At 39.6% G+C, this 14,055-nt stretch overlaps 1 protein-coding gene across 4 annotated transcripts in view; it reads right to left on the bottom strand.

Moving 5' to 3' along the window:
- Positions 1-14,055, bottom strand: part of LOC311272887 (zeta-sarcoglycan-like) — a 335,957-nt gene that overhangs the window by 140,383 nt on the left and 181,519 nt on the right. For all 4 annotated transcript variants that reach the window (XM_084379627.1, XM_084379626.1, XM_084379628.1 and 1 more), the window contains one exon: positions 7,334-7,543. In XM_084379627.1, the coding sequence (XP_084235753.1) occupies positions 7,334-7,543 (210 nt within the window). The remainder of the gene's footprint in view (positions 1-7,333; positions 7,544-14,055) is intronic.

The following is a 14,055-nucleotide window of genomic DNA, read 5'->3' as shown; positions in this document are numbered from 1 at the left end:
TACATTAATTAACCATATGTTATCAATAAAAAATGGTATTACATGGGCTAAATAGTTTCCATATTTGTATTAACTCATGTAATTTATGGTACTGATGACGAGATTTTCAAGTAAAGTTGCAGAAGTCAGACTCTTTATCTTCCTGTGTAGTTGATCCTGGAAAACAAAACTTTTATGTGGTTGATGACCCATGTAGACATGCATACAACACATACAACATACATCATCCACTCACACACCATAGGTGTGAAGGGGGCCCTGAACTAGATGGTGACGGTACCTTGATGAACCCTGTAACACACACACGGACACGCATCAAACTCCACACTCTGCCCGTTATTGCCAGCCCATCATCCACTCACTTCCACTCCATAAGGCAGTGAAACAGACACCTCTCCAAGTCCCCAAGGACCCCAGAGGCAGATGACAGGAGGAAGAAGCTCAGCTTAGATGATGGGACACTCTATTTAAACGGCACACACACACACACACACACACACACTTGCTGCCACCACTCCCTCTCCCTCCTTTTTTCCTATCTGTCTTCTTCCACGCATCATTCAACATCGTCCCTGCTCGCCTCCCTCACTCCAATCTCTCTGTTTTCTGTCTCTTTACTAAACTGATCTCAGATTAGTTTATTTGTGAAGAAACTTAAAGCTACACTAGGCAAGGTGTTTATGGAAAATACACATATCTCTTCAACATAAATCACAAAAGCAGCTGTGACAGCAAAGAGCACTGCATCGGCTAATTGAGATCATGTACTTTTGTACCTTGTTTGCCTGAAGGAGAGAAATTCAAATTGTCTGCTAAACAGCAGTGACTAAATGGGGTCTTTCTCCTCGCTCTCTTCCTTTTAATCTCCTGTGGCATCATGAAACATCTCAGTATTTGTATTTACAGTTCAGTGAAGGACCTTTCTTTTATGTCAGGAAACAGTAAAACAATAAGAAATGTACTGCCTTTACAATTTCATTTGGTAACCGTAGGTTGCACAGGCACGTAGATGAGCTGACATAAACATCTATCAAATCTTAACACGTTGTTGTGGGGACCTGAGCATCAAGCAAACTCAGGACCATGCCAATGGATAAAGGTCCTGTACCTCATACCTCAGTGACCTCATTCCAGTTAGATATGACAGAATTATGACAAGCAAAGTTATGAGGTTATCCAATGTCCAGGCAGTTGGAGAGAGGGTGTGGGATTCATGTCTTGTTCAGGAAATATTAGTTGTTTATATCATTGAAATAGGTAGCTAAATGGTGACTACAAGGTTGGGTGCTGCTTGAGGTAAAGAGATCAACACATTACATTATTTGTTTTGGTTTTCTCATCCTCGTTACTAGCTGTATGTCTATTTCTGTGTAGTAAACTGAGAGCGATGGAAACCAGGGTCAAATTCTGTGTATGTGTAATGTCCTTGGCAAACAAAGCGGATTGTGATTCTTATTCTTATGTTTACAACCCTGTGGGCTACATTGTTACGCTTATTCATGTTATTTCTCAATGTACTCGTATATGAGACTTATGACTATTACATGTGTTATGCAATTCATGCACTTTACATTTAAGCACTTTGAGATTGCTTAAATGTAAAGTGCATTATAAATAAAATGTACTATTATTATTATTATATCGAATATATACAATCAAATCGAAAATTCATGTGGATTGCTGGATTGAAGAGCAAAATTAAACCATTGTCTATTTTTATGGGCCAGACTTCACCTGAACCCTCATTCTGGTGACACTGACCTACAGTATATTGTCATGAACACTGTGTCTGTCTCTCTTGCCTCAGTTTTATGAGCTACTCATAAGCTAGACTTGTTTTTGCCTGCTTTATTCCTGCTGCATTTTCCTGTTGTAACATAATTTTATGCAGCCATAACACCATTCCTAATTAATGTTGGCTATTTTATTGATTTTCCAATTGTTGTTTCATCGTCTTTAAATCACCCTGTAACTCTGATCTGAAAAGTACCACAAGAATAAAGTTTTATTGTATGCCCCCACTGGTTGGCAGCCAATCAGTATTTCAAAATAAAAAAAAACACTTCACACACAGCCAGTAAATTTTTATCATCGCCATCTATGTGTAAGAATGCTGAAAGGGATTGCAGACAACTGGCAGTTTTATTGTTATTTGTCTACCATCAATCACTTTGATGTGGTATTTATAAGTTTGATGTGGTTAAGGATTAAAAGTGCACAAAGTTGCTGCACAAAGTTAAACACATGAGTGACAGACTTTCTATAAACGCAGATACTGCTGTTACCATAAGCACAAGGGGAATGCTTGGCACCCACATTGTGTTAGTGGAGACAGAATTCATTGTAGCGTAAATACAATTCTGAATGTTGATGAATCACATTTGTTGTACGACTACAGTGTGCAAGAGGGGCAAAATATGTATGCACATATTGTATGAGGTCAGCACACTACAAACCATGTTATGAAGAGACAAAACATTATGGATTGAGCAGGTATTGAGATGACACACACACATGCATGCACACACACACACACACACACACACACACACACACACACACACACACACACACACACACACACACACACACACACACACACACACACACACACACACACACACACACACACACACACGCGCCACCATAGTGCCGTCCAGACCAGGAATTAGGCAGGCTGATTGGTGAGTGACAACTGAAATTGAATTTCTCTGCAGTGAAAGCCCAAAGGACTCAGGGGAGGACACACACACACACACACACACCCACTTGTCTGTATAGACGCACACAAGCATGAACACACACACACCCACATCAGCATGAACTATTGCTGAATAATTGCTGGCACATACACCCTCTCTCTGTCTCTGTCTCTCTGTCTGTCTCTCTCTCTCTCTCACACGGAAACTCTTTTTCCAACAAGTCCCTCCTCTCCAATTTACTGCCAAACCTGTCGCTTCAAAAGCAAATCTCTTTTTCTCCCCACACCATCACAATGAGAATCGCATCTGGCAACTCCGAACAAAACAAAAAAGTTTGCGAAAGACCTTCATTATACGGCAGCCGGTTAGACGTGATTTGAATGGTGACGATGAAAATGACAATCATGGAGCTATAGAAGATGCACCTCCCTATAGCCAAGTCTGAAATGAGAAATTATGACGAAAGGAAGCACAGCTCTGAATTTGTGTGTTCATGTGTGAGAGAGAGTTTGTCCTTTGCCCTTACGTTGGACGTATAATAACAAAGAGCCCTTTGGAGTTTTTAGGTATGCAACTGCACCGATTTGAAACTGTGAAGGTGCAAAGCGTCAACAAAACCTGGCAACAATGTTAAATTTAAAAAAAAAAAAAAAAACTGAATTTGAACTTTATGCAATGTTGCACAAGAGTGACACCTCAGATTAAACAATGGTGTGTTGTTATTTACATGTTGTTATGCTTGCAGGATAAACTGTGTTTTGATAACCTTGCTAGCATCAGAGCACACAGGTGGAACTAATGAAAATTAATGTTAGCTCTGTTCCAGCAATGCAACACTGTGATTAATAATGTTTTAAGCTTCACCTGCGTTTCACAGGTCAAAAATGTCTGCTCTATAAAAGGTCCACACAACCAGTTGCACTCCACATTTCCCCTCCCCGGTCATGCATGCCCCTTGCATTCAGTTAAAGAGCTTTAAAATGTTTCTTCAAGCAGAAACATAACAGCTCCCTGCAAATCTCTCAGATATCAAAATATACAAATCTAGTAGTTTTGTACTAGTCAAGATTGATGAATATTTTTGGAGTTTGTCATATAAGCACAAAGGTTATGTGTGTTTCCGAGTGGAAACAGCAGTGTTTGAGGAAACACCACTTTTCTTACTTGTGATTTTCACTTTGTTAAGTCCATTTTACAGCTTAATGCAGTCAAAAACACCTGTCAACATTCTTTGAAATGCTAATTTGGTATCTATGTGACATTTTTGATGAAACTTCAACCACAAACCAAATGGGTGTAACGAGAATGTACTGCATGGTTGTGTAACAAGTGCAAATGCCAGTGTTGGGTCACAGTGGGTTCAAAAGAACAACAACATTAATTTAAACTGGCAATTGATACATTATTTTACTTTAACTTAATGCCTTTAGAATAATTACACCATCAGTGTTTTGATTAGTTCCCAATTTCTGTCTGGCTACAAAATCTACTGGGAAAATGAAGGCTGACTGACGATCCAGTCAGACTGGCACCATTTCTATCTGCTTTCTCATCCCCAGTATAGACCACATGAATTAACAAACTACTTTTTTCCTGTGTTGTTGGTAGCTGCTACTCTGAGGAAAAGGGAAATTATCCATTTGTCTTTGCCAAAGCAGTGTTAACAATAACACCACTACTAAGGTTGTCTGTTTCCACTATAAGCCTAAATAACCACTTGCTTCCATTCATCAATTGACATAATAATTATACTAATAGGGTTTAATACTGTTATATTAACTTTGTTAATTTTTGAAACTGTGAGCAAGACAGGGATATTGTTTCCCTTGGAAAGACTGTTTATGCTCTAGCTGGTGTTGCCTTCTCCAACAGTATTCAGGTTTTATGTAGAGTTATAGTCTAATAATAACATTTTGGTGATAAGTAGAAACTACCTGTTAATTATGGTTGAGTATAGGTTTATAGGCTGAACACTTCAAAGGATTGGTCTCCAAGGATTCAGTGTCTGCCATACTGAATAATCATGAACATCGTGGTTCTTTTCTGTAATTAAACTCCTCACCAAAACAGCAAAACAGCTCACCCGCTGAACTGTAACAGTGTATGTGAATGTATCTCCAATCTGTCTCTGTCAAGTCATCGTCCACTGACATTGTTTCCGTCAGGTAGTGAAACAGATACCTCTCTAGGTCTTGGAGGACTCCGGAGGCACAGGACAGCAGGGAATATGTGAGTGTGGGTGTTCAGACACTATACAGTTACTGTAAACCACATGTAGACAGACACTTGCTCAACCCTATCATCCCTACGCCTTATTTTTATCACTCTCTTCTTCAAGCCATCCTTCCCACCACATGTCCTTCCTTCCTCCAGGCCTCCATAACAATCCAATTGTTTTCTGCCTGTCTCACTACTTTTTTTGTTTGGTTTTGTTTTCCCCTACTCTGCCAGCCATACTGATCTCTACTCCGCCAGCAACTCTCTGTCAAACTCAATTTATAGCTGGGCAGCCGAAGGGGCGCTGATGTAGGATAACACACAGGATATTAATCTGTGCAATATTTATTTCAATATCAGTCTAAAGTCTGTCAGCTGACAGAAAACAGGACCCAAAAGAGAGGTCAAGTGTGATTCTGAAATGTTTTTATTCCAGCATCACTGTGTTTTCTACAGTATCGTTGTCTCTTAAAATAAAACAAAAAACAATGTCTCTACTAAACTTCTATACTTCTCTTCGTGCACTTTTATCTATTTTTAACTCCCTCCCTGCCTTTAAAACTCCTCCTGTATTCCCTGGTCTCTCATACTGTCTCTGTTTTTCACACAACAGTATACTGTAGCCTATGAAATATCTACTGCTCTTTCATGCTTCGTCCTGGCTGCCTTGCCTCAGGCGTATTTAGCTGGTTTTCCCCCCCACCTATCTTATATTTGAAGTCGTTTCTTGAAACATAAGGCATAATGTGGGCAGGCTTTAGCAGAGGTTTGCAGGGGTCAAATTCTACCTCATTTACATATATACTATCACAGTGAAGTTTCTTGAGCCCCAAGGCAATATGGGATATTAGATGTATGGGGGCTGTTACCCCTGGATGACATGTTCAGAAAGTCTAGGTTGAAAAAAGACAAGAGGCTAGCTTTGACTCGAGATGGATAAAAAAATATATATATTATTACTAAGGGCTTGTTGTTAGTATTTTAGTGTTCGGTAAGTTTAAAATGAATATGTTTCCAGATCAAAGCAAACGTTATTTCCTACAGTGGATTTTACTGCTTTAGTCAGTCTAAATGTACTGATTTTGTATTTGAAAAGCACAAAATCATTGTGTATCAAAGGGATTTCCAGAGCAGTGCTTGCAAAGCATATTGAAACATCAACAGCAATAACAAAAAATAATGGAAATAAGGACATTCTGTTAAAATCACAAAATAAGAGCAATACAAAATAAAAAGGAGATCAGCCACAAGAAATCCAATGGATAAAAACAGGTTTTGAGATGATTTTTGAACATTTGAACTGATTTCACTGTTTCACAGAGGGCTAATTGATAGGAAGTGGTGTCATTGCAAAGGCCATGTCACCATTAGTCTCAACAAAGACCACCAAACTAAACAACACATACTGTATGTCCTCTGTCATTGTCTTCTACAACAACACAGACTGTATGATACATTTTGTTACAAAAATGAATCATACGACAGTCAAGATCCTTTTACACCACATCTGCCATATTTTCCTTAACTAAACCAAGAAGTAGTGGAGCATAATACTGTCAGTAAAAAACAGAAAAGGGACCTCTTCACTCCAAAGTTTTGAGGCTCTACATATGTTACATTACTTCTAGCTTCCACTGTTTAAGGACAGGGGGAATACTGTAGTTCACACATTCACTAGAGATTCTTATTAGTTAAATATAAACATTGGCTATATTTGGCAGTGGAACAAAGAAATTATGCCAAACTGAGACCACTAGAGACCCTCAGCAGAGCAAAGTGGTCTGGCAGTATAAACAATGTGCAACATCCCTTTGTTAATCAAAGAACTTTTAAGAGATATCATTTTGTAATGCAAGTTTAATTTAGACAAGACTCGAACGATCACAAAAGGGGATTTTATAAAAACAAAAGTTTTAAGCATTAACTATTCAGAAATTAGCAGTGTTATTTTTAGAAACTCAGTCTTGAATGGGTGCACAAAAAACACTCCAAAAGAATAATAACATGAAGATACTAACCGGTGCAGTGACAATTTAACTAATGATATGTAAGCTTACAGTAAATCCATCAATAGTGGCCACCACTAATTGGATGAGTTCATTTTAAATCAAAGAAAAAAACATCCACTTGATATACTGGTGCAACTATTATGCACACACATAGTATGAGTAGGTCACACACACACACACACACACACACACACACACACACACACACACACACACACACACACACACACACACACACACACACACACTCCTGTTGAATCCCCTTTGATTTTATCATCCCTCTCATGTTGCGTTACATTACAGCAAAACCTTTTAAACCACAGCTTTCTCACATAAACTCCCACATAAACACAACACCATATAACACCCTGGCATTTTAATGACATCAACACACGCGGCTCTTACCGGAGTGAAGTTCATGACTTTGAGGATCCAGATGGTCAGCGCCAGGTTGACAATCATGGTGACGAGGAGGAGGAGGATGAAGAAGTACAAGCATCTCTTCCTCCAGCCGTAGATTCCCACTGCTGGGTAAACCTGTGCGCCACACACCGACGCCCCCCGCTGATGGAGCGGGTTGGGCTGCGCTGCAAGTATATACTGCTCCTGGGTCATCTGAAAGGGACACAAATATGAAAAGTATATGTAAGAATCACTCATTTTTAGGAAACATTTATTTCAATTCACTTATATTTAAGGGAGGAAATATCTCTTTGCACTGTACAGCTTGGAAACCCAACCCTGTTGGGTATAAAAATGTAAAAATATGTCCGTGCTCAGGTTGGGTTTCGCCACGCCAACTGACACAGAGTTTAAGAGGTTTTTTTGTTTTTTCTCTGACAGAAAAATGTATCCTGACCTGAGATTTCAAGGTAATACCTGAAACATATTTTTATTAATTCATGAGAGGCTGATGTCACTACAAACGTTGCCATTTGTCAGCTGAAGTTACTTTAGTAGTTTCATCCATCTAATATTTCTTTCTTTTTTATTTTTCACTCGGTATTTTCATTTTTGAGTGACACCTGAAACTCTTCAGCTCTGCACAGATGCTCGACAAACATCTTCAGGAAAGGAAACGAGAGAGAAGAGAGGCTGAACTTGGGGGGGTTCGTCCCTGGTGGTGGGGAGGATGGAAACAGGGAAAAATAAAGAGATAAAACAGACGAACATAGAAAGGGAGAGAGGAATATAGAGGCACCGCGTGATAAAAATGAGATAGAGGTGGAGCGGTGAAGTGGAGAGATAGAATGGCATCAGGTAGTAAGAGATAGAAAGTAGAGAGAAAGAAAGAGAAAGAGAGAGGGGCCAGATAAGACAGCAGAGGAGGACAGAGTCCATTAGTTGTAGTGCAGCAGCAGAAGTCATTGGTAGCAAGAGATATGGACACTGGCTGCAAGGCACTACTATCTCTGTCCATCTCTGACTCTCTAACTCTCTCTCACTCTCTTTACACTGCTCTCTCTACCTCAAATCCCCCCTCTCTCTCTCCCCTCTCGCTCCCTAATTCACTTCCTATCTCACTTCGGCACCTCTTTCTCCCTTTATCAGTCTCTCTCTCACACACACATTATGTCTTTATTTGCTGAGGCTGCATGACCTTAACACCTCACCGACTTGATTTCCTTCCCCCCTGCAATGCTTTTTCTCCATATAGTCTCACACGATGATACCAACAAGCCTTGATGCGAAACAAAAAATGCTGACTTTTGCTTTGCCTGCAGGAAAAAGGAAAATGCAGACTTGGCCTGTTAAAGTTTTGTTGGGTTTTTGGTCAAAAAGTCTGAGAAGCAAATATCAACCTGTAATCTGTCTCCACATGGGTCCTGATTCTCAGACACAACAAAGTAAAGCTCAGTGTTTTACTGATGTTTGCTCAATGAGTTACTGATGTTAAAGCAATAAATGAACATCATCTAAACTTACAAAGTTGAACTTCTGTTTGTAGTTATGAGACTGTTTTATGGATATTGTGGGACTATATCATCTGACCACAGGTGCGCATATGTTCTCCCATCCTGATAAATGATAAAAATGTACTGATGGTGATCAGTTTATAAGCTTCCTATCTTTCTGAAAAGCTTCACTACCTTTCCTTATATTAACAACATCTCAAAGAAAACTGTCACAGACAAAATGAGGTTAACCTATCTCATCGTTCCATGTGAAAAGCCTGGAATAATAAACCAACAACACCAGTCTGACCAGTGTTGCACTGTGCTGGTGTGCTATAAAAATCTGATGTGTTTTCCTTTACACTCGAGGAGCCATTTTCCACCTGAATTAACAGAGATACAAGGTGACTGAACTGTGATAAGACAGAGCAAAAACACATCAAATCCAGACGGAAGTGCACCCAAGACGCAATGAAGACCCGATCAACCAAAACGTCTCAGGAGGTGCACAGAAATATGTTTGGCTGCATTAACGATGAAGTCTGAGTCTATGAGTAACAAAGACTAAAATGTAAGCACAGCAATATGTATTTGCTGAAAATGGAGAACAAGAAGAAACACAGCATTCAACATCAGATTTAAAGGAGGTAATATATAAATGCAGACCATTTACCATTTACCATTTAATGAGAAGAAAATTTAAATTTCGCAATACGTTTTATTGGCAAATGAAAGATGAAGCTAATTTTAATGAGAGCACCAAATATGCATTTAATTTTTGGTCTTAATGCAATCCATTTAGTCTATATAAAGGAAAAGATGGATATGAGACATATCAATGCAAGTGGAAAGGGCTTGATGTTTGTCAAGTGGGCTAATGAATTAATGATGATTTCCCTCTTCACTGTGAAGAAATTATCCTGCACAAATCTCAGCTGGTTCATCTGTTTCGCTTTTTGAGTGCATCTGTTCAGCCTGTGCAGACACAATGCATACAATCAGTTGTGGGGTATTGCTGTGGAATAAGGCATTGGAATGGGCTGCTGATCGTTTTATCTCAGTATTCAGCATCCACACAGAATCAATGGCAGAGTGTGTGTACCTGCTCTTGTGTTTGCTGTGTGTGTGGCGCTCTAGAATGTTAATATAAATATTTTTTTCTTGCATGTATCGACAGCGGGAATCAATAGGTGAACACATACTGTACATCTATGTGTGTGTGTCAGTTTATGCATGAGTGTTTCGCAAGGGCAAGAATGTGAATCAGCCAATAAACTAATACAACCAATGAAAACCAAATCTCCAATTCAACCAATTCACAAGTGACACTGAGTTACATAATTCCGTGTCACTTCTTGTGTGTGGTCAGTTTTCGTGACTTACTCATTCTCTGGGTGATTTGCTGGAAGCTTCCTCACTTATGCTCTGTCACTGACTCATTCATTGTCTCGTGTGTGTATTTCTGTCTCACTTCAGTCACAGCCGTGCACAGTTATCAATCCAACTCCTTTTCTCCTCCCCCATAGTTTCCCAATTTCGATTACAATATTTGTCATAATTTTCACACAGCCTTTAGTCACTCCCTGCCCTTTGCAACTTGTTTCTTCACTTAGCTCTCTCTTTTCATTCGTCGTTCTTCTTTCCCTCATTCTTTTCCAGTGATATCTCAAACTTTCCATTTGTTTCCTTCCCTCTTAATTCTGAGATAAAGCATCTTTCTGTCCTTGCCTAACTCTCTCTATTTCCACCACTTCCTCCTCTTGCCTTCCACGCTCACTTCATTTCTTTCTTCCTTTCCGCTCTCTGTTCTTGACCAATCCATTTTGTTCTCATCCTTTTCCTCCCCCCTCTTCTGTCCTCACCTCATCCCTCCCTCCCTCCCTCCCTCTTCCAGTGCATTTCTTAGATTGAACTGACAACAGAGTCATCAATCAATCCCATGGTGCACCAAAGCCTGGAGGCCCTGCACAGCATGACCTAACTTTATTAACATCATAATGTCCTGACAGCCATAAAAACAACACTTACTGGAGCCACGTCACCATGGTTACCATAACAGCATACCATCAAATGCGATCTAACAGTGATCTCAGCAGAGCCAATACAGAGCCAATTAGATATGGACAGCAGGATTATTGTTTTTCTTTTCTGATGATGTGGTAGGGACAGAGGTCAGGGAAAGTAGCTCAACAAAAGGCATGTCTTACACACTTTCAAATAACGTGTTAAGGTGATTCCTCCCACTACACGATCGGTTCAAGGTAACACATAACCAGTATTAAATCGAATTAAATATCAACATGATGAGGCGGTAATAAATTCAGGCAGTCTACACACACCTGTATTACAAACCAAGATAAGTAGACACTAAAACACACTCCAACACTGTATCCCCACATGACACCAGAGTGAAGCTCAGCTCCTCACTTTGAGTACTATGAGTAGATGAAGAGGAGCAGGGAGAAGAAGAAAGAGACAAATGAGAGGAAATTAAGAAGGTAGAGAAACATATGATTAAGTTCCCCCCCCCATAAAAGCTTAAAATAAACACCACTACTTTAACAAGAGCTAATAATCAGAGAGGACAGGAGATATTACTTTAAAATGACTTTCATCTTTCAAGCAGCTCCAATTCACATAAAAGAAAACTCAAATTCATTAGGACAAATAGGCAATCTCAAATTTTCCCTGATATGACAAGCCACAGGGGTTCTTTGCAGTGGATAAGAGCTCATGGTTTGGTTCAGGCTTGAAGCTATATGACTCAGGATATTATTAGAATGATGGCAAATATCTGTCAATGGAAAACTTGATCATACATTTTGTTTCAGTCTCCTGCTGTGATTGCACTTCCGCGGAGATTTCCTTTACTGATGTAAAACGGAGCTTCTCAGCATGTCCTGTAGGAGACACTTCTGATGAAAAGGGAAACTCATGCAGAGTGTCATCCTCTCTCATTATGTACCTAAATGAATGTTAATACATGTGGGATGTGAAGTATGTGTCAAGTCAGATTCAGCTTGGTGGACGATGCAAATGAAGGCGGAGAGTGGGAGCAGATTCACACGTGTGCTGCCTGATAATGTATGTGAAAGCTAGATAAATTGACAGATGGGTGGATGTGGATGGATTCGCCATGGACACACAGGTGGATAATGAATGAAAGATGGACTGAGGGACTTGGAGACAGACAGTCAGACAGCTCAGGATTTGGTTTCATAGCTTGAATCCATATCAAAGTGTAATTAGTATGCGTGCATGGCCGACTGGTGCTGTTGCTATACATGAAGTGCTGAGGGCGATCCAATGTATCTGTCAGCCCGCATCACACGGTCCGGCTCTCCTCTCATCTGCTTATACGCAATCAATACTGCAGCTTCAATATCACTCCACTTCTGATGGCCTTGACATTCTCTCTCTCTGTTTCTCTTTCTTCTAGTCTTTTTAATGCAAGCTCCCAAGGAGAGCGTTTACTATACATAGGTGAGTGGCAAATATCAAGCACTGTGGGGTTATTAAGAGGGAACATGATATGTGTTGGAAATTGCATTGATAATCAATACTGTTTATTCAAATTGTACCTTTCGCTATCAAATAGAGTTTTATTCATTCCTACCATTATGTGACACCAACATATTGAAGAAAGATTACAGAAGAGAAGAAGGTTTTGTTTTGTAAGGGCAGAGGGAGAGAGAATGCAGACAGCTATTAGAAAATGAATGTCAAAATGATGTGAGAAATTACTGCACCGGAGGTGTTCTGGTTATCAGTAGCATCAACATCTATACTTATTAACTGGTTAGAAAATAGGTAGGGCAAAAAATACATTGGCTTTATAAATCACAGGCACTTCTTTCTTATTTCTGTAAGAATGTTATTGTATTGAAATATTATTTCATGATCAAGGATTTTCTCAGCTATTAAAAGTTATCTGGTAGCCTACTTCTATTTCCAGGCAACTATTGCTTGGTTTTTTTTAACTCATCACTAATGATTTACGACTTTGAGCTGAGCATTATGTTGTGCACCAATCTAATTTCTGTCTGTTTGTGTTGTTTGATCATTTCTGTCCATCTCATCTGTGCTTCACATTTTCCATAGACGTGTTCATGTTTTTGTTTTTTACCTCAGTTTGGTTTGCTTTTGACTTATATTCATGATCATTTATATTTTGTAGACTTTCCTGAAATTGTTTGTATCATTTGCCTTCACAGATATTTCTCAGATAAATACACAGTCCATTATCAGGGTTACTACACTAACTGTTATGCTGAAAAAGATATTCCTTTCATTTTCTGATTTACTCCGTTAAATACTAATTATTGTCTTTGCAAATGATTTTGTAACATTTTCTAATAATAATTTGGGAAAATCTACATTAAAATCCAATATGTTATAACATTTTTACAAGTAGAAGCAGGTTCTCTGGGGCTACTAAATGGTAAAATATGCAAATAAAAACAGTTGCAACACTGGTGGGGAGCAAGTGTGTGAGGAGAAACTCAACAAGGGGTTTCATGTCAAATACATACACATGCAACAAACTGTTGTTTTCATGCATGTACATTTGTTTTTCACGTGTGTGTGTGTTTGAGCCAGTGTGATAAAACACTAAGCCAACGGAATTGGGAGCGCTCTGTGTTGGCTGTAGGTTGTTGGTTTGGACAGGCTGCCATCCCTCTCTGTCACTGGGGGCACTCAGGTGTTCAGCCAGTGGATGGATCACACACACTCTCACACACACACACATAACCACACAACCGCACACCCAAACATGCCGCCAGTCCGAGAAACTCACACGCACACAAAAAGTCCACACAAACAACAAGCAAACACACGCATAGACAGACAAAATCACACTGCAGCTGCATGCACCAGCAAACACACAGGAACATGGGCAAACAAACCATGCGTACACACTTGAACACACACAGACGCACACACACAAACACAGCTCCTGTGCAGTGAGGCGTCCACTATTCCAACAGATTTACGAGGTTCTGCTGCAGGCCTAGTGTAAAAAGAGAAGACTTAAAAGGACAACTCTTGCTCTCTCTCTTTCTCCCACTCCCTCTCGCTCACATACACACAGACACAAAGATAGAACTGAGCCAAAAGCACAACAGCTGTTGCCATATAAACAGCCTGTGACAGACAGAGGACAAAGGTATTACAGCATTAGAGAGAAGGACAGAAACAAAAAAAAAAGAAGTAAAAAAGTACAGGAAGGTT

This window comes from Pagrus pagrus (genome assembly GCF_965226575.1).
Source record: "Pagrus pagrus genome assembly, chromosome: 2".
NCBI lineage: Eukaryota > Metazoa > Chordata > Actinopteri > Spariformes > Sparidae > Pagrus > Pagrus pagrus.
This window is presented reverse-complemented; position numbering and strand designations above follow the sequence as displayed.